Below are 27512 nucleotides of genomic sequence, written 5' to 3' on the forward strand. Positions count from 1 at the left end.
GCTTTCTAGACTAGGACGTTAAGCTGTAAACTGTTTTTTTTTTTTTTTTTCCTGTAACTGAAGTAATGTAAATTCCAGCTCTTATTCACAGGTGCCTGGGATGGCTGTACTTGTGCTAACGCTGAACTTAAAGTGGAATGGCCTTAATTTTCTCGGCCTCCACAGAACCTGGACAGGAGCCAGAGGCCCATGAGTTGATAAGCCATGTTATAGATGGAATCGGGCAGGTGGGATGAGAAAAGTTCAAAACACTTGAGTGACAGGGGGATGGATGCCACACATGGCCCCTGGTCTGGTGCTCACGTGTCATCCTCCCACCGTGGGGAGTCTCCAGGTAGATCTCGAGGGTGAAGCATGGCCACCAACAGCTACTTGCTGCAGACACCTCATCACATATTTACCATGAAACTACTCCTTCACTTTCACCCAATCAGAAAGACAAAACACATTTTGAAAACAAGCTGACGGGAGCAGTCCCATCCTCCAAGCTCTGAGCAGATGACAACTGACAGGCACAGATTCGAGCCAAACTCTGCAAAGTCAGGCCTCTCTTCTCGACGTCAGGAAACTGAGGCATGCTAAAACGACCCAGGCTGGGATTGGAAATGGAGACAAGGGATCTTGGATTTGTTGACTTATTTTTGGTGTGGATATGATGCCTTTTTAAAAAATCTGAGGGTGTGTGTCAAGGTCTGTGTACACGACCAAAAGGGTGTCAGGCCTTGGTGCCCCGTCTACCTCTACTGTGGAGCTGTCAGTGGCCACAGGATGCTTTACACATTTGGCAAAGGTGCTGAGCCATCCCATGGGAGGGGGAGTCTGTCCCACACAGAGGGGGTGTCATCTCAGCACGGTGGCTTCAGGAAGCAGAGACAGAATCTGACCCTGACTCTGACCCCGATGCCATTGTGCACATAGCTGCCCTCTTGCCTCATCCACTTAGTCACCAAAGAGGGGAAAGCCCCAACATCTATGACGTCATGTTGAGGACACATCAGCCTCTAGGTCATGACCCACAATTTCAGTCACTTTGCTGTTGTTGTTGCAGAGACTAGCAGATTTACTTTCGGGCTCAGACTCTCCTAAAAGTGCTTATGAGACTTTGAGTCTGGAGATGTTTCCCCACTTGTGAAGGATGAGACGGAAAAGTGCCCTGGCTCCCTGCGGCCAGTTCAGAGCTAGCTTGGTTGTTGGGCAGCAGTGCTTGCTTCGAATTGCAATGAAAATAAGAAATAAAATAGGGGGACAGTAGAGCTTCTTTATTCGGATGCTGACAGGATATGATCAGCTCCTCTCTTGTACTCACAGATATGAGGAGATAACCAGCCCCTCACCACCTGGAGACGTTCGTGGGTGGACGTGCATGCTGGGGAGACTGAGGCAGGGCCAGGAACAGAAGGAAGTTCATTGAGTCTCTCCAGTTCTGTTACTCTGTAAGGTTCTAAAAACGCACACACAGTTGTGCTATTCATTTCAGTTTGGTAAATCCTATGTTCCACATCACTTTCCATAAGTAGTGTTTGTCTCTCCTCTTGGAAAACAAATTTGAAGCTATGGAGTTCTGTTCGCAGTGCATACGTTCACATCATTTCATACGGGCAATTAAGTACTCGAGCAGGTCAGGCAACGATGTGGGACACAGACAATTTCAAGGAAATGTAACCCTGAAATAGCCCTTCTTGCCTGGGGCAAGGAAGTCAAGGCTCCCAGGGACCAAGCCTGTGCACTTGCTGGCACGGGTGGGCCTGGTTCAGAGCTGTCCTCTCGTCCCCTGCCTGGGTCTCACAGGACACTCTGCTCGTGCCTGTTGTCCTGCACAGACCCCCGCTCGGCCCTCAGGCTGGCCAGCCTGCAGGGGTGGGAAGAGAGGAGTGGCCCGCAGCCCATGCCCTGGCACGGGTAGGTGTGTGGCTGTCAGGCTGAGAAATGGGGGCACATCCGGGCCAGGGGAGGAAGCTTCCCCTCAGTGCTGGGCTGTCATGCTTTTCCTGATTATGAAAGATCATGTTTCCCCCAAATGTTTTATCGCAAAGCTCAGGATGGAGTCGAGGGGAGAAGGGAGCAGATTCGTGAATAATATTGGGTAGATGACCTCAATGGCACCTTGTAGATTTTGGAATCCAATCTGACTTTCAAGGTGGAGAGCAAAGACGTCAAACACGTCGTGCAGAACGAACAAGGGCAACTACCTTGAAGATAAGGCATTGGCCACAGCAGTAGGAAGATGAGCCTCTCCGAGTTGAGGTAGGTGACGGGTTGTGTGGCCGCAGCCACCGGGCAGCACTCAGAGGGTGGAAGCCCGGCCGCTCACGCACCCCCAGTAGTGACACCATGTCGCTCCATGGCAAGGAGGTGAGGGAGGACTGTCATGGGACATCCCGTGCTCTCTCTGTCCCAGGACAGTCAGTCCCAAGGCCCTGCCTTTCTCGTCTGTGATTTTCTCCCAGCGCCCAGCACAGTGACCTCGTGTATTCCACAGGAGACTCAGGAATGCAGCTCTGATGAAGCATGGAAGGACGTTTGAGAATCTGATAACCTGTAAGTGAGCTATCTGCACGTGTCTCTGTATGTTTACTACAGTTCAGGAAGAAAGGTTTCTTCAGGAAAAGCTGCATGGAGTAATCCTTTCTTGGCATAAATGTACCACATTTAATTTCCACAGGAAGGAATACTGTGATGATTTACCTGATTTCCTTCAGGGAATGAATGAATGAATGAATGAATGAAAAGAACAAATGCATTACAGGGAGAAAAATTCTTTTCAAAGAGATGATTTCTCAAATGAAAAGTGATGTGACCCCCTCACTAGTTTTTAAAACTTATTTTTTTAGAGACCTTAACAAGTTACCTTAAATGTGCATAAATACATATAAAAAGATAAAAAATTTAAATACTGGAAAATTTTAATCTGGAGAACAGGCTAAAACAACTAGTTTCAAGTATCTATCTGTTTAATTTATATGAATTTAAATTTTAAAAAGTAAAAAAAAAGTATTCATGTCATCTTTTACATTTTTTTCTGTTTCATATGTTTCATTTCTCAAATTGGGCATAAATATCTAAACAGTTGAGAGGTGTTATAGACATTTGTCTTGAAGCAGTGCTACAGCCTTTCCCAGTTGCAGAAACTGAACTAACATTTACTTAAAAAATAAAAATAAAAAGGAATGTATTGTCTCATATGACAAGTCTTCAGGTATGGCTGGATCCAGCAGCTACAGAGATGTGGTTCTGAACTCCTCTCTCTCCACCCTTGGGCTTTGAGTTCCTCTATATTATCTATGGTCTCCAGGGGTTCACTTCACATGGCAAGAAAGGCAGTTCTCACCTTATGAAGGTCCTGTGATCTGGAGTGGCTCAGGAAGCCTAACTTCTGGAATCTTCTGATTGGCCAAGCATGGGCAAATGCTCATTCTGGAGCAGGGTGAGGACAGGGAAAGGTCAATCAGGATTACTGCAGAATGGTCAAGACAGTGTTTCCAGCACCCGCCAGGGATGCTGGGCAGATGAACGTGCATTCCCATCGCAAAATTTCTGCACGATGGGGTCCCCATACATTCACTAGAGGATGCTGCCCCCTAGGCCCCGTACCAGCTCAGGTGGATCCCAAATGTGTGCTAGAAGTCTGAAGATTAAGAAAACCATATGTGGAGTGGAACTGGTCGGGCTGAGAGCCCCAGGTGGCTGGGCTGGGGCCCAGGAGCAGAGAGGACGGTGCCACCCACCATCACCCCATAAGGAAGTCTTGCTGATGCTCGCAGCCCAGGGTGTGCACTGCACAGACAGGTAAGGCCTCCCAGGCCACCTCTCTTCGGTGATGCTGACATGAGCGGACAGTGGTCCTGACGACACCGTGCAGTGAGGGCACAGGAGGGTGGGGACAGTGGCTCCAGAGGCTTCTGCAGTGACCTCAGGAGGACCACTACTGCCTCTCAGCAGGGGGACCAGGATGTGGAGCTAATACAGGAACCTTCCAGAAGCTGAGAGTAATGTCATAGAGGAGAGACAGAATGTTAACCCAGAGGAGGCTCTGGAGTTTTCAGCTCGGGAAACGCAAGCCCTGGGCACACAAAATTACTCTGCATTGAGCTGAGTGATCTGAGAGCACTGACAGGCAGGGTTTCTGTGATTCTAGCAGGAGGGGCGATCTGCCCTAAAAGGGAAGACCAGAAAGACTCCAGAAATGAGGGAGCATGGTAGCCAGGGCGTAAACAATGGGTGAGAGTGTTCCCGTGTAACAAAAGGAGAAATGACAGTCAGACGGATGCACAAAGGCGCAGGGTTCTGGGCAAACACGGTGTGTGACAGGAAAGCCCTTAATGCCACCAGAGCTGCCCGCCTGCCCACAGCAGGGCCAGGACGCCCTGGAGCCAGGACTTGGGGGTGAATTGGGGGCCCTGTATGGGCCCGTGCCCCCTGGAGCTGGAGGTCTGTAAGCGGGGAGGGCAGGCAGCACTCCTGGAAGGGAAGAAAACCTCCTGGCCTTCTGCAGGATGGGGAGCCGAGGCCTCATCCCTGCCTGCTCGTCCTGCCCTACAAACCCCATGGGACGATTCTCTCCACAGCTTGTGAATCCAAACCCCGTGCATGTTTCAGGGGTGGGGGGGGCTTGATTACATAAGACAAATCAGGAAAACCCACGGAAATACACACTGAATTATAGACTTTCCCCTATAAGGGGAGCACAGGGTAGTACGTACATGGGCATGGGAACTTCATTTCTTCATGTTCCCATGAAACTTTTCATTGTCTTTCTTCCGGAACATTTTCTAATTTTCCCTCCCCCAATACACTTATTGTACTTATGGCATTAAAGTTCACTTTTAAAAATCAGTTTTCAGACATAATTTTCTATCAGTATCATGGACTCTCTGTTGAAAGGCCTTACTAGGTTTGTTGTTTTTTTTTTTTTTTTTCCAAAGCAACTTGTGCCCATAAATAAGCTTTCAAGGAAATGGGAAATTTCCTGGAGTCGAAAAATGGAGGAGGAGCTGAGCATGGCTTGTCTGACATCGAAGCCATTCCAGCTGGGAGGGAGGGCTTTGCCAGACTCAGTAGCCAAGATTATGGGGAGCTGCTAAGGACAGGCTATGCTTTGTTTCAGCTCCATGAAGGTGCTGCTGCTCCAGGTGACTTTTCCCATCCGTGACTTGGGATCTAGCCAGCTCCCTTCCTTGGCTGGCCGTTGGCAGCAGGCATCCCTCACCATCACCCAGGCAGGAGAGAGAACATGGACACCAGGCATGGGCTTCACCCTGTGCTGGCCTGTAAATGACATGTCTCTTCTTCCCTTTCTTTCTTTCTTTCTTTTTTTTTTTTTAAGATTTTTTTAAAAAGGTTTTATTTATTTATTCATAAGAGACACAGAGAGAGGCAGAGACACAGGCAGAGGGAGAAGCAGGCTCCATGCAGGGAGCCCAATTTGGGACTCGATCCCTGGATCTGGGATCATGACCTAAGTCGAAGGCAGATGCTCAACTGCTGAGCCCCCCAGGAGCCCCTCTTTCTTTCATAATTAACTGGACATAACTCCTCATGCGGCTCCACCCAGGGGCTTGGGGCTGAGAAGTACCATCTTATGTGGGCCTGGACACGGAGAGCTGACTCTTCAGTGAAAATTCATAGGTTTTCTGTTATTATTTAATTTCCATTAAGAAAGATAATGTCTTGGATTCAAACAACATGGAAAATCAGAAGGGGGACCCTTGTAGAACACCAGGGTCCTCGCAGAGTTACACCATCAGTGAGCCAAGCAGCTCCACCACCCCTCTGGCCCGAGGCCTGCATTTCTCAGCCCTTCCTAGGTCAGGTGCAGAACCTCGCAGCCACAAAGCTTTATTTCTTGCTCATGTGACTTGTCGACTGGGCTCAGCCGAAATCCTGCCCCAGGGGAGTTTGTCCAGGAGACAGCCTCAAGAAGCAGCCCTGAGATGGGCCGCCTGTGCCAAAGTCATGAAATCCCAGGGTGTCTCTGGGTGGAACTCATTCCTGCTGCTGAAGTGAACCTGAGCTATCGCACAGTAAGGGCAGGTATGTTATCCTCCAACAGGGCGTGTGGCGAATGCCTGGAAGCATTAAAACAACTACCAAAATACAGCTTCTCGAAAAGTCTGTACCTGCTTCCGAACCAGGTAGAGAAAGGGGCTTCTCTGAGAATTTATGCCATATTACCTCCTTCATAGGAGCTTCAGAGTCTGAAATCATATTCACATGTCCCGAGAACCATCAAGCTGAGAAATTCACTTAAGAAGTTCTGAGTTGATGGAACCCATGGGGATGAATGGCAGAAGCAAACAGAAATACTTTTGTAAGAATATGCTTTTCATGCAGGTGCCATGAAATTCCCACAGACATATCCTGGTCGCATGGAGGTCTAAAGAGCAAAACCAAGCACCAGCAGCAACCATGAGGCACAGACGCAGGCAGCAAGAAAGGGGCTCCATGGAGAGAGTGAAGAGCATGCTCAGGCTGCCAGGAGTTCGGATGCTAGGCTCTTCAGAATATAACCTCGGCATGTTTAAAATATTTGAATAAACAAGAGAACTGTTTAGAAACATGAGCAATGAGAAAGAAAAAAAAATGTTCTGGTAGATTTGGAAAGAAAAAAGAGCTGTCACAACTCAAGAGAAGGTAGTGCAGCAGCAGATGTAGCACTCTTGAGAAACCAGTCCCATCCACAGATGGAGTGTGCCAAGCAATGAAGACATACAGAGGAAGAGAGCGAAAAAGCCTAACACACATCTCTCAGCATCCTGGAGGACATAACGCCATGAGTGGAAAAAGCCACTATTTACAAACTAATAGCCAAGATTCTCCAAAACTGATGAAAAATATGCATCCCCAGCCTCAGAAAGTCAACAAGCCCTAAGAAGGAGGAAAAATGACAACCATCAGAGACAACCAAGTGAAATTACAAAATAATTTAAGAATATAAAAGGAGAAGGTATTGCAAATTGAGAAAAAAAAGTGAAATTGTCCACAGAAGAATGACAAAGACCATGGTAGCTGAATTCTCAAGAGGAAAAACAAAAGCCACGAGAAGGTGGAAACAAAACCCTCAATGTGCTGAGACAAGAGGGCTGCCCACTGGCCAACTGCCACTCAGTGATGGGGCCAAGGAAACACAGTGTTAGGAATGATGAGCGTGTCTTACCAGTGGCCCTTGCTCAAGGAGACTTGAAACATATTCTTCAAGTAAGAGGAAAATGATCCTCAAGTGGCTTCAGATGCACACGGGGGTGAAGGAGATGAACATCACTGTGCAGTACAGCAATGGTCATCATGCCCAATGAGGGGGAGGTCAGGTGACAAACTGGACGGGAAAACCAGGCAGAGCGAGAAAGGGTGGCCAGAGTTACAAACATGTTCCAAGACTTTGTATTGCTTGGGAGGAGGGTAATAAGAGCAGTTAATTTTAAATTCTGTTAAATATTAATATTTTAGTAATTTCTAAACCCATGAGCCAGGCCTCACGCTTCCCATTAACTCAAGACTAACTAATCCTATGTCTAATAAGTACCTAAAATTTAAAAAGAGTTCCCCCCACCCCAAACCCACTGTGCCCACTCTTTGTAAATGGTGGCCCCCACACAGGCCATCTGGCTAAAACCCTGGGAGCCATCTCTCTCTTTCTCTCCTGTCTTCATGCTACCCTAGTACACTCTGCCATCTAGACTCCTGCAAGCTTTCTTGCTGGTCTTCCATCTCTTTTCTTTGCTCTTCATATGGCCAGTTCTAAACGACAGAGTGATCGTTTTGAAACACATGTCGAAATGCGCTAGTGGTTTCTCTCTGACTCAGATAAAACCAGAGTCCTGTCCTTACCCTCCCAGGCCCAGCATCACCCAGCCCACACACCCCATCCCATCTCTTCTGAACTTACAGCTCAGATACCTCCCCAGCTATTGACACTCTAGCAATGTGGGTCTTCTTGCTCCTCTAACATGACAAATGTGTTGCTGTCAGAAGCCTGATCTTTTTCACTAGAATGCTTTATACTCAGTATTCAAAAGGTGCTATGGACTGAATGTTGGTGTCCCCCCCCCCCCAACTCACAATCTTGAAATAACCCCCCAATGGGATGGTGTTAGGGGTGGGCCCTTTGGGAGGTGATCAGATCATGAGGGTGAAGCCCATGAATGGGATCAGTGCCCTTATAAGAGGCCCCACAGAGCACCCTCACCCCTTCTGCCCTGAGGACACAGTGAGAGGGTGCTGGTTATGAACCAGAAAACAGGTCCTCACCAGACACCAAATCTGCAGGTGACTTGCTCTCAGGTTGCAGCTTCCACAGCTAAGGAATAGATGTCTGTCGTTTTAAGTTCCCTGTTCTATAGCATTTTGTTATAGCATCCTGCACTCCCTGAGACAAAAGGCTGTTGGCTTCATTTCCTCCTGGTTCCTGCTGAAACATCATCTTTTCGAGGACCATCTCCTGATTATTCTCTATGATTTCACCTTCCAATTGTTCTCTTTCCCTTATCCTGTTTTCTTCTCCTTCACAGTACTTACCATAGGGTATATTATGGCTATGTTTCCTTTTTTAATGCCTTATGTCCATAATAAAACATAAAAATCCATGAAAGAAGGGGCTTGGCTTTGTTCATTGCTCTATCTCCAGAACATAAAACAGCTCCTGGCGTGTAGCAGGCACTCAAGGGTAACCATTAAAAGAATAAAAATGGATTATGATCCTTCCCCCCTTTTTAAGATGTGAAAATACTAGGTTAAAATGTAATCCAAAGGATGTCAAAATATGGGGGAGAAGCAGAAGCGTGGAAACAGAAACAAACGGAAAGTATAAAACAAAATATTACAAATAAGTTCACATAGATCTGTAATAGCAATAAATGTAAACAGACTAAACTCACTAGTTAAAAAATAGAGATTGCCAAATTGGAGTTTAAAGTAATCCAGTTTCATGCTGTTTCTAAGAGATACCCCCTAAATCACAGGATATGAGAAGATTGCAAAAAAAATACAGCAGACCAATAAATAGCAAAGACTGTTGGCATACCTAGAGCAATACAAGACAATTTACATCTTCAGGGAAAAATAAGTATTATCATACCAACCATACAACATTAAAATAACCTCAATATTCATAGTATATTATTTAAGAACATTTGCATATGCCATAAATATATAAAGACATGGCTAACAGACAAGAAATTTAGGTTATCTGGAGACAGGTGGGTGGAGACTGTGATTTGTAAAGTATGTAAGTATTTAAGAACATATGCATATGCTAACTCTATTGATAGTTTTTTTAACTCTAAGCTAGATGGGGGCACATAGGTATTCAATATAATTTCATCATATCTGTTCCATGTTGAAAATAATTCATAATTATTAAAAACATCTCTTTCCCAAATCTGATTATAAATGACTCCCAATATAACAGAGCCACCCAGCACAGGATCCTGTGAACATGTAGCTCAGAGAATCCCTTGGAGAGAAAAGTAGAGGCTGGACAAGATTTGGAGGCATCTTCCCGGGAAGGTTAGAGCCTTCTTGATTTAGTAAGGTACTCTGCTAAACAGGTTACTTAAACTCAACTTCGTTCTATGGGAAATATGTGTGAACATTAAAGAAACAGTGAATATAGGTGAAGTACTTGCTATGGGGGTGGAGGTCCAAGGAACTGTCTCAACATTTTCCTGGAAATGAGGCAGAGACAACAGGTGAGGCAGAATGAGAGTGGGATGCCAGCTACCTGCTCCCGATGCTCCCTGAGGCAGCCTTGTGCCTGCACTTGTCCTGTTCTCTAGATAATCTCTGTGTCACATGCACTAGATGCACTGCACCCCACTCGCCCTCGAGTGACCTGTGTCTGGCACATAATGGGCCCTCAATCATTTGGAAAGTGCTGAAAACACAGTGATCTCAAAAGTGAATTTAGAAATATCATATCAGCGCTGCAAATAAGTGAATCCGCTTCAGCTGTCTCGTTGGGACCCGGCAAGACTATCCACCAGGATAATGCTTACCGGCTCTCCTCCCTCAGCTCAGTTTCTTGGCGTATTCGCGGTTTACAACAGGGATAAAATACTAGGCGTGTTCTTTCCACCTCACAAATCTGTCAGTACTTCTGCTCACGTCACTCAGATGAGAAACACAAGGTAAAACCGATCGAAAGTGGGATGATGTGAACACATCCTTAATATTGTATGTTTATAATGAAACCTCAAACAGGCCATTCATGGGTGTTTTTTCCTGCTGATTTCCTCTCTAGCGGTGGAAGGGTGGCGTTGGGGTCAGCAATTTCACAAGACTCCAGGTTGCAGGGCCAGTCACTGATTTCCGGGGCTGTATTCCCGGGCGCGGGGCGCTCTCGGGACGGGACCGCCACCCCCGAGGGAGGAAGGCGCGCGGCGCCCGCGGGCGGATGGGGAGGCTGCGCACCTGGCCTCCCCGCCCCGCGCGCGCCGGAGCGCGCTCCGCTCCCCCCGCCGCGGGCCCCGCTGCGCCGCCCGGCCGCGGCCGCCTTCTCTGGCCCGCGCGGCAGGTCCGCACCTTGCGGAGCGCGCGCGCGTCTGATGCCAGCGAGGAGGTGGGCGGCGACTCAGCCCTTTAGGACGCGGACACCCTCTGCGCGCGCTGCGACTTCCGGGGGGACGCGGGAGGCCCCGAGGGGCGCGGATTTCAGCGGGCTGTGTCTTCGACGTCTCAGTTGCTACGGAGAGGCCCCGAGCCCCCCCTCTGCCGGCCCTCAGCCCTCGGGAAAGCGCCGGGAAGGCGCTCGCGCTGTCGACCACTCGGAATCCCTACAAAAACTGGGGAGGGGGCCCAGGCGCCCCGGGCAGCCCTCTCCACGAACTGCGCCGCGCGGTGCAGCGCCCCGCCTGTGCCCCGGGAGCGGCGCGGGAAGGGGGAGGCTCAGAGCAACAGGTGCCGCCCGAAGCCACTCCCGGAACCAGGGGACGGCCGGCAGGGACCCGAACCGGTAAGGCGCCGGGGGCGGGGGGGGGGGGTGTCTCTGCCTCTCGGCGGCCGCGCGGAGGGCAGAGGGAACTCCGCGCTCTCGGGACCCACCCTCGCCGCGGAACGGAAGGTCCAGATCGCGGCTCCTCGCGGGCGGCCTGGCACAAACCTGGTGCGGGTAGGCTCAGCCGCAGGGTGCAGGGTGCAAGGTGCAGGGTGCAGGGTGAGTGCCCATCGCGGAGCCTTAGGATCAGAGACTCGCGCTCTCCGTGCAGGGGCCAGGACCCCGCGTCCTCGGAGCCTTCTTCCACGGCGGGCACCGTCGCCAGCGCGCCCGGGCCGTTTGGGGCATGGAGCTGGCCGCCGGCAACCTCAGCGAGGGGAATGCGAGCGGGCCCGAGCCCCCAGCCCCGGAGCCCAGGCCGCTCTTCGGCATAGGCATCGGCGTCGAGAACTTCATCACTCTGGTGCTGTTTGGCCTGATCTTCGCGTTCGGGGTGCTGGGCAACAGTCTGGTGATCACGGTGCTGGCGCGCAGCAAGCCGGGCAAGCCGCGCAGCACCACCAACCTGTTCATCCTCAACCTGAGCATCGCCGACCTGGCCTACCTGCTCTTCTGCATCCCCTTCCAGGCCACGGTGTACGCGCTGCCCACCTGGGTGCTGGGCGCCTTCATCTGCAGGTTCATCCACTACTTCTTCACTGTCTCCATGCTGGTCAGCATCTTCACCCTGGCCGCGATGTCGGTGGACCGCTACGTGGCCATCGTGCACTCCCGGCGCTCCTCCTCCCTGCGGGTGTCCCGCAACGCGCTACTGGGCGTGGGCTTCATCTGGGCGCTGTCCATCGCCATGGCCTCCCCGGTGGCCTACCACCGCCGCCTCTTCCACTGGGAAGTCCGAAACCAGACCTTCTGCTGGGAAGAGTGGCCCAACCAGGGACACAAGAAGGCCTACGTGGTGTGCACCTTTGTCTTCGGCTACCTGTTGCCGCTTCTGCTCATATGCTTCTGCTATGCCAAGGTGGGTGCCTGCAGGGCTCGGGCAGGGGCGCGGGCAGGGGTTCGGGCTCAGGCTCCTGTGGTTCCAGGGTCGCCACCCCTCTGGCCCCTTTAGGAGCCCTGCTGCCTTTGCGAGCGGGGTGGATGGTGTGGGAGACGGTGCGCCAGAAAGTGACTTGGAGGCTGGGAGCGACTGGGAAAGTTTGCAGGTCACTTCCAGGAGGTCCCGCCTCCCCGCGGCCTCCCTGGCTTTGTCCTGAGGCCTCCAAACGCTAGAGAACCCCCTCTCAGAGGAGGGGTGGTGCTGGGTTTGGGGCACTCACACCCGGCATAGCCTGGGGATCTGCGGGCCACCTGCAGAGCCCCAGGGGGAGCTCAGTCAGCCTGAGCAGGCCACGCCCCTCTCTCATGCTCCCCTCCCCGGTGGTCCCCCAGGGCCCCTGCTCCTCTGTGAAGCCCCTGCTCCTGGTGACAGCAACAACTTTGAACTGGATTTTACCCCAAGCTTTAGCTTTATAAACCCAAGTGCTAAAAGAATATTTCTTCACAGAATCTTGACCTGAGGCTCCAGAGGACTTTGGATGCATGGGTTTCAATTCTGTTAAGAAGGGTTGTGTAGACAATATAAAGTGATTCAGGCCCAAATCCCTGACTCTCCTGGAGACGGGCATCATTGACAGTCTGGCCCAGCTACCCCCTCCCTCCTTACCCAGAAAATTGCTCCTACCCTCCCTTCCCAAAGCTCTGCAGAGCTCAGCACACTCACAGCGTCTCTCATTAATAACACAGGGTTTTGCAGAAGGCATCCTGATCAGTCTTCAACTTTTTGGAGACACAACTTGTTTGTGTTTGAGTAAGAACAATGCTCTATCATGTGAACCCCAGGTCCCCAGCACACACTCTCAGAATGTCATCGCCATAAGGAGAACATCTCTGTAGCCAAAGTTTGAAGTTCCCAGCATTTTATTTTCATCTTTCTCTGACTCTCATTCTGTTCCTGATGAGGCCATGACTATAGAGCCACAGGTAACCAGATCACAGAGAGCAATAATTACCCACATTCAATTCATAAAGTGGTTTCCCCAGCAAAAGTGTTTACCACAAGCCCCCTGGTTTCTTTGTACCCTGCCCCATGTCATCTGTGTAGAGTTATGTCTGTTTGAATGGTGATAGTATTGGATATTATCTGCAAGGGTGGCCTGCATCGAAGGGTTATATATAAGGAAATACAGAGGAGATGGGGCAGGAGAGGGCATTTGGAAGCTAGCTGTTTGATGAACTGCTGGTTTATTCACTTAACCTTCTTCAAATGCAAAAAAATAAAAATAAAAATAAAAATAAAAAATAATGTGGTTCTACCACTGTGGTAATCAGTGATCCCGTAAGCAGCTGTCTCACTGGAGCAAGCCTGTGAGTGCGAGCATCAGGGAAGGGCTTGGGGGGTGTAAAGCAAGGGCCCAGATGATGACACTGGTAAATGGTTCAGAAAGGGTCTTAGGGCAGTTTCCAGTCACCGGGAAGGGCCTTAGAGGCATGAAGCTCAGGACTAGAAGTGTTCTTAGGAGATTTGGTGTGACTCACAATCACCCGAAGTAGAGCTGAAGCATGCTCTGCTTTCACCTCCCAGAACTCTATGAGTCTTCTCGATAGAAATGACAAGGCAAACTTTTTAAGAAAAATTAGCCTAAAAATTTCTATCATTTGAGAATTTATGAAAATCACACATAGGGCAAAGTTTCATCATAATTCTAAAAAATTCAACAAACACATGAACATCAGGATACTTTTTATATGGAAATAGCTTGTTTTTAAGCATAACTGGAAATTTCTTTTAAATCCAAGCTCATATTGGCAGATTCACTACAGGACTTGGATAAGAGCTTAGGTGTTTTTTTCTAGCTGCTTTTCTTTGGCTCCATCATTAAAGAACGTTGTTGAGGTAATGATTCTTCTTCTTGAATGTGAGGTTCAGAACTGACCGTTTCTCCAACGCCCAAGACTGATGGCCACAATGAAAAATCACAAATAGCCCCAAAGTCACCTGAAATTACATTTTTCCCCTTTTTTTCCCCAAGAAAGGAATTGCATTCAAGTGTTACCATCTATTCCCCAAACCTTACGACTTTGTGTACAACAGTTTGTGTCTGCCAGTCCCTGAGAAACACGGAGAATGCCGGGGCTGGTGTGTACTTGCATGGGGCTCTCCTCTCCTTTCTTGGAGGGAATTCTTGTTTGGGACCCTCCACCATCTGATCTGAGTGTAAACTCCTCACATGCCCACATGCCAAGTTCTCCCACATCTGATACCCAAGATGACCTTGGCTTGGGTTTGAAAGTATGCCTCCTACACACACTCCTAAGTGCATAGAACCTGGGAGTGATACCATCATGCCATCATCATCCTTTAAAGGAATGTAGTTATAACCCATCATGATACCTTTGATGACAAGACCTCATTGAATACACATCAATATATGCATTGTAACACATCAGTGTGTGCTCATAGTATGGGCTGTTGAAGGAAAACACAGTGAAGAAAACTATATTGAATATTTTTCTGTTGACCACTCAACAACATTCCACAGGTGGCCTCAGGTCACTGAGTTGTGATGCAACTGAGTTTGCTGAAGGGATGAATAGATCTCGGGCAGTGTTATGAAGCAGATAACATTTGACTTTTCTGTTTGGCCTCCTCCCTAATTGGCCCTTTCTGAATTTGTTTTGTTGCCTGTCCTCTGATCTCTCTTCCTGTCCTTTGTCCTCAATGACCAGTGTCCTCCTGTGGTCTCTTGTGGGCAGGCTGCCAGCAGGGAAACTCACTAGGCCCGTCCTCTCCAGACGAGATCCGAGATCCGGCAAAAGCTCCTCTGTTTTTCTCTTACCTTCAGTTCAGTTGTAAATCCCTACATATAACCCAAATGTTTCATGTCATTTCTCCTGAGTATTACACTGGCAAGAGAAGGCAAAAATAGTTTCTCTAATGAATGAAGCCAGCATCTCTCAGGAGATCCTCTGACAGGAATGTTCATTATAAAACCTTGCAAAATGGTCTCTATATCCCCCAATTTCTGTTGGCAGAACAGTTAACTAATCCACTGTCAATCTATTGAAAGCGATCCCAAATGTTACTATACCAAGTGACAGACTTGTCTTGTTGGAGATGATGCTGAGCCACTGTAGGAAGTGAGAAGCAGTTTAGTTGGCCGAGAATCTGGAGTCAGGAATTCACACCCCCGTGATGTCTGCTTAACTCACTTAGAGTTCATGGAGTTGGTAAATAAATCCTGTAGTTTCTTAATTAGGGTATAACTGATCATTGCAGAAATCCTGCATCTAGCTGAGGGCTGCAGACTTTTGCAGTAAGTCCAAACTGATTGCATTATTCCCACGCTGAAGTGCCGGAGGGAAACAAGACAGTGTCTGGAACGTGGTTTCTAGTTCTCTCAGAGCCTCATTTGGCAAACTACGGACAACCCAAAGCCCTTAGTCATCCAGAGGCTAATTTTTCCTTAGATGTTCACTCAGATGGTCTATAAAAATGAACTCCAGCATGGGTCTGCAAGCTTGGCCCTGTTGGCAAGACCAAGACTCTGTTGTAAATCCCTACATGTAACCCAAATGTTTCATGTCATTTCTCCTGAGTATTACACTGGCAAGAGGAGGCAAAAATAGTTTCTCTAATGAATGAAGCCAGTGTCTATCAGGAGATCCTCTGACAGGAATGTTCATTGTAAAACCTCACAAAACGGTCTCTAAATCCCCCAAGAAGCTGAATCTCCCACATGTGAGTTGTCTAAAAGCACAGCACAGTGGGCAGGATTAGAATAAAGAGCTAAGGGAAACCAGGCGGGTGAGTATTTGCTGTAAGGACCCCACAACAGAAAACTGAAGGAATGAGAGGAGGCAAACATTGGCAGCACTGAACATCGGTCTGCGCACATAATCTGGATTGGCTCCCTTGCTTGCTTCCTCCATTGGGTGGTGCCCTGGAGGGACACCTTTAGTTGTTCCACACGCCTAGGATGTAGCCTTGCGCCTGCCGTACAGAAAAGACCTGCTGATTGTTAAAATGTGGAATCTTGGGGAAACCGAGGTGGACTGTAAGCCAGTAAGAATGCATATGTGGGTAGCAGTGTGGTCCTTTCTGGAAAAAACCTCAGAGCCACCCCCACCCCCCCAGAACTCTCTTCAGACAGATTCTGTGACCACAAACTGCCTCTGGATAGTCCCAAAAGGTAGAGAAACAGATGCAGTTGGCAGTCCATGTGCATCGTTACTTTGGCTTCTTATGTGCATTTCTATTTGAATGGTATTTTAAGTCATATGATCCCTATGTCAGGTCGGGGATTGTCAGCGTGAATCAGACCATGAACAGTGGGCAGCAGGTGGATGCTTTTATTAGTCTGTGTTTTCCAGGTGCTTAACCATTTGCATAAAAAGTTGAAGAACATGTCGAAGAAGTCCGAAGCATCAAAGAAAAAGGTAATATTCACAAATATATATTTATGTGTCACATAGATTGCTTAGTTGATTTTTAATCCTGATTGTCCTTCTGTCCATTCACTGTCATGAAATTTAGGTTCCTTGGTACAGACATTTGAGACAAACCTCTTAATGTGAGGCACAGGATAGGGATGGAAAGTCGGTGCCAGAGTGCATCCCAGGTGACCAGATGCTGCATTAAAACTTAGACGGAGGTTTGGAGAGGTGAGGGAAGGGGTAGTTTTTTGGATTCTAAGCCTCTTTAGGAGGTGTGTTCTAGGTTGATCATTGTAGAGTTGCTGACATCCGTGATCTGCACACAACCATTTTATTGTATGTTTGCCATCACTGATGTGATTCTAGAAGGCTCTGGCTTGACTGTCTTTTCAGAGAATGTTACTTTAATCTCTCCCCTAAGCCCCAAGGTCAGAGGCATTGTCCTTCTGTCTTCCTTCTGGACCTGTGTGGACCCTGGTCCTCCAGGGGAGGGGCCTTAAGGGGACTTCTATTCATTTTTGATTGTCTTTCTCATCCAATGAATCCTGATTTAAACAAAGTTCTCCTGAATCGTATTAAAGTATCTAACATCCTGGTATTTATTATAGTTCACATTCTGAGGCAAGACTATGTCACAAATCAGAATTAATCTCACTCTTAACACAATATCTGTGTAACCTCTGACTTTAGAAAGTGGACTAAGAGTATTGGACAAGATGTTTAAGGAGGGGATCATAGCCAGACACCGTTATCCCCAAATATCAGTCATAACATCCCAAAGTACCTTGTTTGTCCTTCTATACATTTATTACGATCAAGGACACATAATTGGCAGAAATTATAGTTTGATCACATTTATTTTAAAAAATTCTACTTAGATAAAGCCCTTCCTGACCTTCCTTGCTTATAACACAGCTGAAACCATGTCTGTTCTCAGACTGGATGGAAAGAAGTGGTAGGAACTGGTGAAGAAGCCTGCGGTGTAACCTGCGTTCCGAATACGGTCATGTGGTGTTTATGGTGGCCACCGAAGGATGAAAGGTGCAGCAGAGATAACAAGCATGTCTCGCCTCTTCCATTCATTGGTCCGCCCTTCCATCCCAGCCCTTATGTGGGCTTCCTTCTAAGTTCCTGGATTCCTTTAAACAGCTGGCAGAGCGTATGGGTGGAGTCATCCCTGAAGCTGCTCTTTCTCTCCTCCGTTTTCAGGGATGTTGTTATGCTGGACTCTTCCCATTTCTTTAGTCTGCCTTTTAGCTTGTCCTCTGAGCCACCGTCTCCAAGAAAATGATTCATTACAAACAATTAAGGATTGTTTGTTGTTCCCCGGGGTAGTTCTGTGTGGAGCACCCGCTTGCCCTCTGGGCCAGAGCTGACCCTGTGGGACGGACGAGGACTCTTCCCGTGTGGAGCTTGCCGGGGGGAGGCCAGCGTGTGCCTGTGGGAGGACCTGGCCTGCCCACTTCCGCCGTGGGGATGACCCGGTCCACGCTGTGTGCTTATCACCCAGGCTGGAACCAGTCGGGTTGTGGGTCCCATCAGGCGCTGTGGTCACAAGTGTTTCGGAGAAGCTGGGGAAGTTGGCAGTGAAGAACAAAGCAATGAGAAGAATGAAAATAGATCTTGTAAAAAATAATTGGAAAAGCTTCTTCTGCTTTACGGTGAAAATCTCTACAGATCAGTTTAACAGTTTCTGCATTTGGTTTTACAGATATGTATGTGTATGGTGTGTGTGTACACGTGTCTATATGCATCTGTGTGTATATTATATGTGTTTTATATGTGAGTGTGTATGTGTGTGTACAGGTGTGCATTTACCGGGTGTGCATGTATATGTGTATATGTGCACATATACATCATATATGCACATATATTATGTGTGTCACAGAGTACATGTGTAAGTGTATGTGTGTACACAGAAGAAATATGTATATATACATGTGTGAGCACATGTATGTGTACATGCACACGTATATATTATAAATGCACTCTTGCAATATGTGTGTATGTATGCACACATGCGAACGTATCACATGCACATGTGTGTAAATATAGTTCTTATCATAGGAGAGGATTTAGCATTTGGAGGTGGGAAGGTTTTCTCTTCCATTCGCAAATCTTCTGACCCTTAACAGCCCTGAACAGATGTCAGATCTCTTTTGATACATTTAATTGCCTCCTTGTTTGCATAGAACAAACAAGGTGTGGTGCTGGTGGTGATGTGCATGCCCACGTCTGAGCAAGAGGCAGCAGGGAGGTGCAGGGACAGGTAGGAAGAGGGCAAAGGGCGGGGATGGGGAGGAGGCCTGGTCTGGTAGAGAAGCCCGGGTGGGCCGCACCTCACTGGTGGCAGAGACAGACCGGCTCCTGGTGGTTTTCCCTGCAGGTCTCCGCCCAGACAAGTGTGTGGTATGTGAATGCTCAGTCCCTGGGGGACAGGGCTCTGCTTGGTACAGATGCCCTTGTTCACTCATCTCAGCTGCACAGGTTTGCAGCACAGCTCCCTGTGGTGTAGAGCACACTTCCTCTGCACTGCCTCCATCCATGCAGGGGCTCTGTGTTCAGGTGCACAATGCTCGTGGGGTGGAGAGTTAGGACTTCATGCTGAGCAGTTATTCTGCGTGTTTGGAGGAACAAGGAAGAACGTGATCTCCAATGTAGAAATAATAGTAATGATAGTGCAGAGCGCTGGGGTTGATTGGACACTCTGCTATACACGAGAGATGTTTCCTGGCATGAGGCTGATCGGATGCGGGCCCGGGACTCTGTGGTCATCTCTGGAAGCCTCCAGAATGGGACAGACATCTTTGCGATGGGCATCTCTACGGGGAAACCGGATTAGAGGCTCCCTTGACACCTGTCACCTGGGTTCCTTTAGCAGCTGCCCCCACCCCCGCCACCACCACTACACACATACCCTGGGCTTGAAGTAAGTCTGCAAGCTTCCTGTTGGGCATTTACTAGCTTAGGAAATGTTTTCATCATTCTCTTCTCTCGGCTAAGCTCCATTAGATGTATTGTGAGTAGGATTCTTTGAAGGAAGAACAGATGTCTCAGATGACTTTGAAGGAGAACATCTCACAGGAGGAAGAGAGATGAATATTTTTCAGATACTATCAGTATAAAGAGAAAAAAAGGAATACCCAACAAGGTTATAAAGGACTCAATCTCAAGGATAATGAGTTAGAGATTTTTATACATGACTTTAAAGGATGCTTTCTTTCTGTATCAAAGATCAGTGTTGGGATTCGATCTGCTGTACAAACAAGGGACATCACACATACCCTGGGTATGACTTCCTCTCTGATGATGTCAGTGATGGAATGAAAAAAAAAAAAAACCGTGTAAGAAATTAAGAACAATCAGCCTCATTCTCCACAGAGAGGCATCCTCTCATTACAATGTGACCTTTCGAATAGAAAAAGAGGAAGGAGCTTCCCCCACAGTCTCTCCGAGGCAAAGACATGGTTTGGCGTCCATGGCTGTCAAGCTGGCGACAGCATCGCCTTTCATTCGAGGTGGATAAGGGCTTTCATGGCAGCTTTTATGTAATTCCCCAGAGGTTCTTCGAACACCACCAAGCTTTTCAGAAAGGCAAGTACCTAACATCCTTACCGACTGCACCAAGCCGTGGCAGCGAGGGGAGGCCCAGAGCTCTGTGTTTTCACAGGCGGCATCCTGGGTGATGACGGGCGCCCGGAGATGACGGCCCAGGTCTGGGGTTGGTCCAGTGCATTATTCTGAGCAGCTCTGTAGGTCAGAGCTGGTGTCATCGGTGCCGGCGGCCTGAGGGCAGAGCTGGAAGCCGCGGGTGGTGACAGAGGATGCCCTCTGCCCGTGCGGCCTCCCTTCCTGAGCGTGGCTGTGCCGGGGACCTGCAGGAGTCTGCGCCAGGGGGACAGAAGACGACAGACACCTGATGTCTCCAGCCACGCACCTGGACGCCGCAGAGGCTGACTGCGTATCAGAGACTATTGTCTATTATAAATGCAGCCCTGTCGCATTCAACACCATGGATAGACCCAGAACAAAGTCTTGTTCCGGGTTCTGAGAAGACCCAGGCCATCACTAAAAATAAAAAGGTAAATTTTGAATGCATTGCAACGCACACATACACAAAATATCCCACACTCATGCAATTTACCTGTGCCCCACAGATTTTGATACATTATGACCATATCAATAAGCTGCTGGGGCCTATTTCTGTCCTAGGCTTGGCACTTAGTAGAAACTTCCTGAGAGATGCTTGAAACGGGATCTCCAGAGGGTATTCATTTGGGGAAGCAGAAACATGTCCTCATTGTCTTAGAAGGAAAAGACGATGTGCTCTGTTCTATTTGTAGGTATAATTATGTCTAGATTGTTTTTGATGAAATCATCTGGGAAGGGAATCTCTCGTCCACTAATGGATAGTGGATTGATAGCAGACAATCTGCTAATACATGTGAGCAAATTTCATGTTTGCTTTGTGTATCATGGAGTAATTGGCTTTAATATGTAATCCTGCCACCCTATAAAAAACCTGTTGTCAGATTTTACCTGAGCTGTGAGCGTCTGAATGCATGAGGCATGGTCAGAGTCGTTTCGCCAAGGCCCAGGGAGGTTACCTCCTCTTCCTAAGGCTGCACAGCCAGGTTATAGCTGGCATTTGCACAGTCCTGGGCGCCTTGTGATGGTGAGCTGTCCTGTCACCCCTGCCGCTCCCGATGGGGTTGCTCTGGCCTTGCCCTGGAATCCCACTCCCTCCAGCCTTTCTGCCCCCACCTGGTTACAGAATGCCTGGCTTCTAGCCCATGTCTTGGAGAGATGTGTGCGGTGTGTGGTTCACTGCCTGGCATGACAGAGGTGTCCTCACCGTGGACCTACATACTGCATCCTGCCCTCGCTCAGGATGCAAGGACATGAGAGTGAGCATCCCTTAATTAAAGGGATGCTCTTAATTAAACCCTCTTCCTTCTGTCTGCGTCCATCCTGCCAACCCTTCTCCCCCCTTATCCATCAATTCTGGTCAGGAATTGCTCTTTGGTGGAAGGGAAAGCCCTGGCGGGGACCAGGAAAGGTGTGGCCTTACCCTTTCCCGTGTGGGTCGGGTGCTGGTGACCGGGACATCAGACTTCCATGTTTCCACTGCACAGATTCAAGCAACCTAGGCTTAGTCTGAGAGAGGACACCAAGGGGCTTCCAGCCTGCATCGCTCCTGTCCTATAGATCCCCTTGCTCTGTGAAGAGTGGGCCTACTGGTGGTGAACTGGGAGCCGGACAGCGGTGTACAGGGGGCTGGGACCGTTGTTCCGTCTGCGGGCCAGGCAACTTTGGTTGCCCACCTAGGTGCCCTGATGCTCTGCTTTACCTGCCAGCAGCCCAGGCAGTGAAGCAAAGCAGTAGATGGGCTTTAGTCTACTAAAGTCTACTTAGTCATGGGGGTCACATGACCTGGCTTCTGGCTCTAACGTGGCATTTGCCTCTGGAGCATCAGGCACCTGTCTCGACCAGTCCAAACATCAGCTTTCTCATCTTGGACCCATGATCCTGACCAGGTCTGCTTCCTGCGCATGGCCAGCAGTCACACAGTGAGATGCCCAGTCCCCCACCACCACCCTGGTGCCGCTGTGGCCATCGGGGGGTCAGGACCCTACTTGCTTCTTGAGCCACCACATGTTGGCAGGCTGGGCAACCTCTTAAGGAAGGAGCCAGCTGATCATGTTGTATGGCAGTTTAAAAAATATGAAGAGGTCACCGTCTTTTGTTTGAAGCCACAGATCTAGAGTTTCCAACTGATCACAGCATTAGTATCTAGTCATCGCCTTTCAAATATGTACCAACCAGCTGCCATGAAACATGGAAAAGGTGGTCCTCAGGCTCAATCCCACCCACCGAGGAGGTAACAGGCACTGACTGGAAGCCAGAGGGAAGGCTCCTCTTGGGTTGAGGTCCAGAGGTCCTTAATCAGCTTCTGCTTTCTTACATCCCCTGCTTGTAAAGGCCCAAAGCTCAAAGGAAACATGCGAGTCCTGCCTCTGCCTCTGCCTCTGCCTCTAGGTGTTTTCTGATTTAGGGGTGGCAAGGGAAGGGTCATGTGCAAGCCAGGAAATGGAGCTGACTGGCTCCCAGACAGAAATGGAGGTGTCTCATGGGAATGTGTCAATGTGCTGAGGTCTTCCACTTGCCAGAGCTTAACAAGGAGAAATAAAAAAAATACACCATCTGTCGGGGCCACCGTGGGTAGAGGGTGTGAGTGCTCACTGAGCTGCCTCTCACCTGAAACTGTTTCAGCATGCACCCTGCTCAGAGCTTTGTAGGTTTTGGAATTTAAAGATTAAATAGTGTTTCGTCTCTGTGCATTTCTATTCCCATGATCCAGTGTTTGCTTCCCGTGATCCTCAGGCATCTCACATACGTGGTGGACTTATTCCAGCGCAGGTCCCGAGCAAGTGTTGAACAAAACCATGTATATGAAGTCCCGGTTAACACTTTAAGCAAAGTTTGATAGTCTTATTTCATGGCAATAGGCATAAAATGAGCTTAGAGCATGTTTTAAGGCTCTGGATGCTTTTCCTGTGATAATTGATATGTGTGTTTTCCTCTTTCTCTCCTAGACTGCACAGACAGTTCTGGTGGTGGTTGTGGTTTTTGGGATATCCTGGCTGCCGCACCACGTCATCAATCTCTGGGCTGAGTTTGGGGTTTTTCCGCTGACCCCCGCCTCCTTCCTCTTCAGAATCGCTGCCCACTGCCTGGCGTACAGTAATTCCTCGGTGAATCCCATCATATATGCTTTTCTCTCCGAGAATTTTAGGAAGGCTTATAAGCAAGTGTTCAAGTGCCGCACTCACAGTGAATCGCCTCTTAATGATACTAAAGAGAACAGAAGTCGAGTAGACACCCCGCCATCCACCAACTGCACTCACGTGTGAGAAAAGCAATAGCGCTCTTGGGGAGTTTCAATATGTGTGCACCAGACACAAAGCTGTAGGGGAGGGCTTGAGCAAGGCTGCAACTTCTTATGCTCACCACCATTCATGTCATTCCCATTAAATTACACTTGGTTTTTAAAAAAGTGCTTTGATCTGTTTGGGAAATCTCTAGGTCTAGTAAAGATTATTTCTAAATTTTATTTCGAAAACAAAAGGAGATGCTATGTAGTTTCATACTTCTACAGAAATGAAAGTTTAGTAGAGTTCCCTAGATATGATCAGTTCTTCACAGAATGAGGACTAAGGACCTATATATTGTTGGGAATATTGGCAATCTACATTTTGAAGCAACTTTATTTAGAAAATACAGCTACATGTTGATTCTTCAATTTTAAGAAAAGAGGTGATATTGTAAGGTGTGTGTTTTAGAATGTGATCACGGACACGTGATGAAAGTTTTACCTGAATTTAATTTTTGTGGCTGTTTGTAGAGAGACACATCTATTAAGTGGAAGTAAGACTTGCCAAGCTTATTTGCACAGGCTGCATTTGCTGCCAACTGTAAATAGGGAGCAGGGTTTCTGGGGATGAGCTGCTCCCGCCTGTGGTCTTGAGGTCCCTTAAGTATCTTCAGACATCAGCAGCTGTGTAGCAGTGACTCGGCGTGGCAGCCGTGGGTGCCGTCCTTACAACTATCCTGTGACGTAGGCTTTGTAGAATTAACCGGAAAAAAAAATCAGGGAAAAAAATGCCAAATACAACTATTCTGATAGTAGAAGCTTCAAGTGAGATTCGAGAAGGAAACTGGTCATTACAATTTTACAAATCTACTTGCCTGGGGTATTAGCTGTGCCTCGAATGGAACTGAGCCAAAAGATAGTTAAAAAATAAATCAGTGAGGACACTGTGTAAATAACGATTTCTATGGGGCCAGAGAGAAGTCAGAATTCAGTGAGCCATGTGTGGCAATGGGTGTGTCACGTGCAGAAACCATACTCAACGTCTGATTCAGAAAACGTTTGAAGAAAAGGAATCTTCTGAACAGGTATACCCAGGGATATATGTTGTACAAACAAATGCTTTTTTCATTAAGTTTGTAGTAATGTTAAATGCACATTTACCCAAAATATTACTTCCTCTGGAAATGTCACTTTGAGGTTAAAATGATCACAAGCTGAATTTCAGATGTGGGTTTCACAACAATTTCATATTTATTCATGTTTACAATGAAAAAAAAAGGGATGAAAAGATTAAATTATCTTAGGACAGTAGTTTTCAGACTACAGGACTTTGATATATTTTAGAATACAAAAACAAGACTTTTTAAAAACAGGATTAGCATAATGTACACCTGTGTCAAATCAAAATTCCATATGAAATAGCAAATTTTAGATAAAAACAAACTTGATATAAGTCTTTGCATGTTATGAATTTATTGTCACTAATTACGTACTTCCCACAAACAATATTTACATTTGCAATGGTCTAACTGATTCTGCCGCCAGAAGAGGAGAAAAGTCTTTGAAAGGATGGGAAATCATGAGCTCTCATGTTGGGTGCCTAGGGAAACAACTTGTGTGTATGCATATGTGAGTATTTTGAAGAATAGTATAAGTCCTTTGCATGGAAAATTTTTTGCACTTTATTCAAGTAGAGCAGCAGAAACATTGCGTCTTGATGATGATACCTCATGTGCTTTGTGGAATTTGAAGTTGCAATTGCAAATGCCACAAGTTGTGTGTCAACTCACACAGAGAAGTGCCCTGGCTGCCTTTGGACGGTTGGCAAAGGCCTCCTGCACCACAGCTGTTCATGTTCTCCCCTGCTGATTCCTCTACACATACAGGGAAGTATTTAAAAAAAAATACAGTACCTAATGCTGCTATTTTGTAAGAAGCATGAGGAAGATGTCCTTGAACACGATGGACGTACTTACCCACTTTGACTCCTCTGGTCTTTCCTATTTGTTTTTTGCACGACAGACGCTAGTGGCATAGTCCCTAGCTGGTACCTGCAAAAACTCAAATGTGCTGACTGTAGATGCAAATCACTTCATTTCGTATGTAGAGCCAGTGTTTCTCCTGCCCAACATCATTCCTCATATTCAGAGTGCAGGTGGTCCCTTGTATAACCAGTTTCGATGTGGAGGGTCACTTACATCCTGCAAAGATCAGACCCTGTGAAGCTGTCTGCACGAGGAGTTCTGAGGGACAGTAACAGACTTCATCGCCCAGACAAGTGTTGGAGCATCTGCTTCCTAGGGGGTTGTTTTCTAATATATTATCGATGCCAACAATCCAGAAGCACCTTTGCATCCTTCACTAAATAAAGAAGACCTCCCAAGGACATGCTTTTTCTCGCAGCAGCCAGAGTAAAGGAGAAATACAAAGCAAAGGCAAATACAGTGCTGTATTTGCCTTTGAAGTTGAGCTGCTTGAGAACCATGTTTTTCATTGACCTTCAAAGAAAATTGATGTTTTCCCCTTAGATTTGGCTGCCTCAGTATCCCAAAGTGGCTGTTATTTTTCTGGACATTTGCTTTCACATTTGTGGACTGGCTCTGCAATATTAAATATCCAAATTCCTGGCGGCCGCATATGTGGGTGCCCTGGCTTCAGTCTCCTACTGATGAGTGTAGAGACATGGTTGGAAAGACTTTCTCATCCTGCATTCCCAGGACATCTGTTCAATAGATGCTCTCTGCTTTTCCAACCATGTGCGTGCTCAGAGGCCATTCTCTGAGTGTTTTAGGTACATATTTTTTATTTTAATGCAATTTTTCTATATCCACATTTCCCAACTATTCCCTTTAGAATAGTCATTTCGACCTCTTCCTCCGTCACTCCCCCTTGTGTTTCTCTCGACTCTTGCTTCCATCTGAGTTTCTCACTGTGATGTTTACCATAGTGAGATCTCTCCTTCGACTCAGATGTACTGAGTAACAGTGAAGTGGGGACGTGGCTGCTGAGCTGCATGAGCCACTCATGCAGCTAGAACCTGCATGCATTTCACTAGAAGCTGCTCTTGAGTCACTTGGGGTCTTGCAGACGACCGCGTTTACCCAGCACCTTGGACACCCTGAGACCGTGCAGTTAATAGTTTCTACATGTTAGCTGAAAGCCGAGGTCAGGTTTCTCCCGAGCAGGAGAGAGGAACCTGGCTGGGCATCCATTTCCTACCCACAGATGCCAGACACTTGCGAGCCCCAAACTGCTCCTGTTGAAGCAGATTGCATTAAATAAAATAATGGATGGCTTCACCATGTTCTTGCTTCAAGGGATCTACTAAACGCATGTATATAGACTACACAGTCATAATTTGGGTAAATATATCCATGTGGCTACTTCCTCTGGAAATTCGTCATCTAAAATTTGTAAATTTGATCTACACTGACTGCAGATTTCTCCCAGGTTTTAGATTTGTAAGTGGCTTTCTATGTAAGGTAATCTTGTTCTTCTTGGCCATTAAAAACTGTTGCATATTAGGCTATTTGTCTAGTGGATGTTAATGGCTTGTTTACGTAGAAAAGCCATATATAGCAAAAGTAGGTGGCTTAAAATGCTGATGGTTGCCTATTGCTTTGGAAAGAAAAAAATTACAGAATGCAATTATATCTGATTTTAATCTATAAAGTATTTTGATTTTTCCCTTTTAGAAGTGGAAAACTTGAACCTGCTGGACAAGTTAACACACGGAGAACCTCTGATGCAGGCTGTGTCTACATGACAAGCACGTCTAAGGATAGGGTGCGGATATTGTAATGCATTGGTTAGGATGTTTGTTTACTCTTCTTACCAGGGCAGGTTCACTTACACTCACCTTTTTAACTCTGGCTGTCCGCCTGGGATTCTGAGGTGGGCACATCTACTTGATTTGGCAAGATCTTTAGAAACATTAACAGGCCCTGGGCATTTGCTTCTCTACTATGCTGGGCGCTACTCACTGCTGGTTCCTGAGTGCATGCTCAGTGCACCCCTCACCAGCCCTTGCTCACGTGCATCTGGGAACTCAAGCTCTATCCTGGGTGCAGGTGCACTGGGAGGGGCCATTCTGGTGGGTGGGGAGTAAGCTATTAGCGTTTGTGTACGTTGTGGAAGTAGCCTCAGCTGGACTTTCTCTCTCTATCTGTTCTTATGCTGGCTAAGTTACCCATGTTTAAACAATTGTTTGGAGAACTGGTCCTATAGTTAAAGGTT

General features: G+C 47.5%; 1 protein-coding gene across 1 annotated transcript; it reads left to right on the plus strand.

Moving 5' to 3' along the window:
- Positions 1 to 10593: 10593 nt before the first annotated feature.
- On the plus strand, positions 10594 to 24688 carry GALR1 (galanin receptor 1). The gene is made up of 4 exons (XM_055303086.1): positions 10594 to 10945; positions 11199 to 11945; positions 16340 to 16405; positions 22999 to 24688. The coding sequence occupies exons 2-4, from the start codon at positions 11274 to 11276 to the stop codon at positions 23314 to 23316; spliced, it is 1056 nt and encodes a 351-aa protein (XP_055159061.1). The 5' UTR covers positions 10594 to 10945; positions 11199 to 11273; the 3' UTR covers positions 23317 to 24688.
- The last annotated feature ends 2824 nt before the right edge of the window (positions 24689 to 27512 follow it).

The sequence above is a fragment of the Nyctereutes procyonoides genome, unplaced genomic scaffold (assembly GCF_905146905.1).
Source record: "Nyctereutes procyonoides isolate TBG_1078 unplaced genomic scaffold, NYPRO_anot_genome, whole genome shotgun sequence".
Taxonomy (NCBI): Eukaryota; Metazoa; Chordata; class Mammalia; order Carnivora; family Canidae; genus Nyctereutes; species Nyctereutes procyonoides.

Coding starts and splice junctions, on each gene's coding strand:
- GALR1 (XM_055303086.1), top strand. CDS start 11,274: ATGGAGCTGGCCGCCGGCAACCTCAGCGAGGGGAATGCGAGCGGGCCC. Junction 11,946..16,339: donor TATGCTTCTGCTATGCCAAG/GTGGGTGCCTGC, acceptor TGTGTTTTCCAG/GTGCTTAACCATTTGCATAA. Junction 16,406..22,998: donor CCGAAGCATCAAAGAAAAAG/GTAATATTCACA, acceptor TTTCTCTCCTAG/ACTGCACAGACAGTTCTGGT.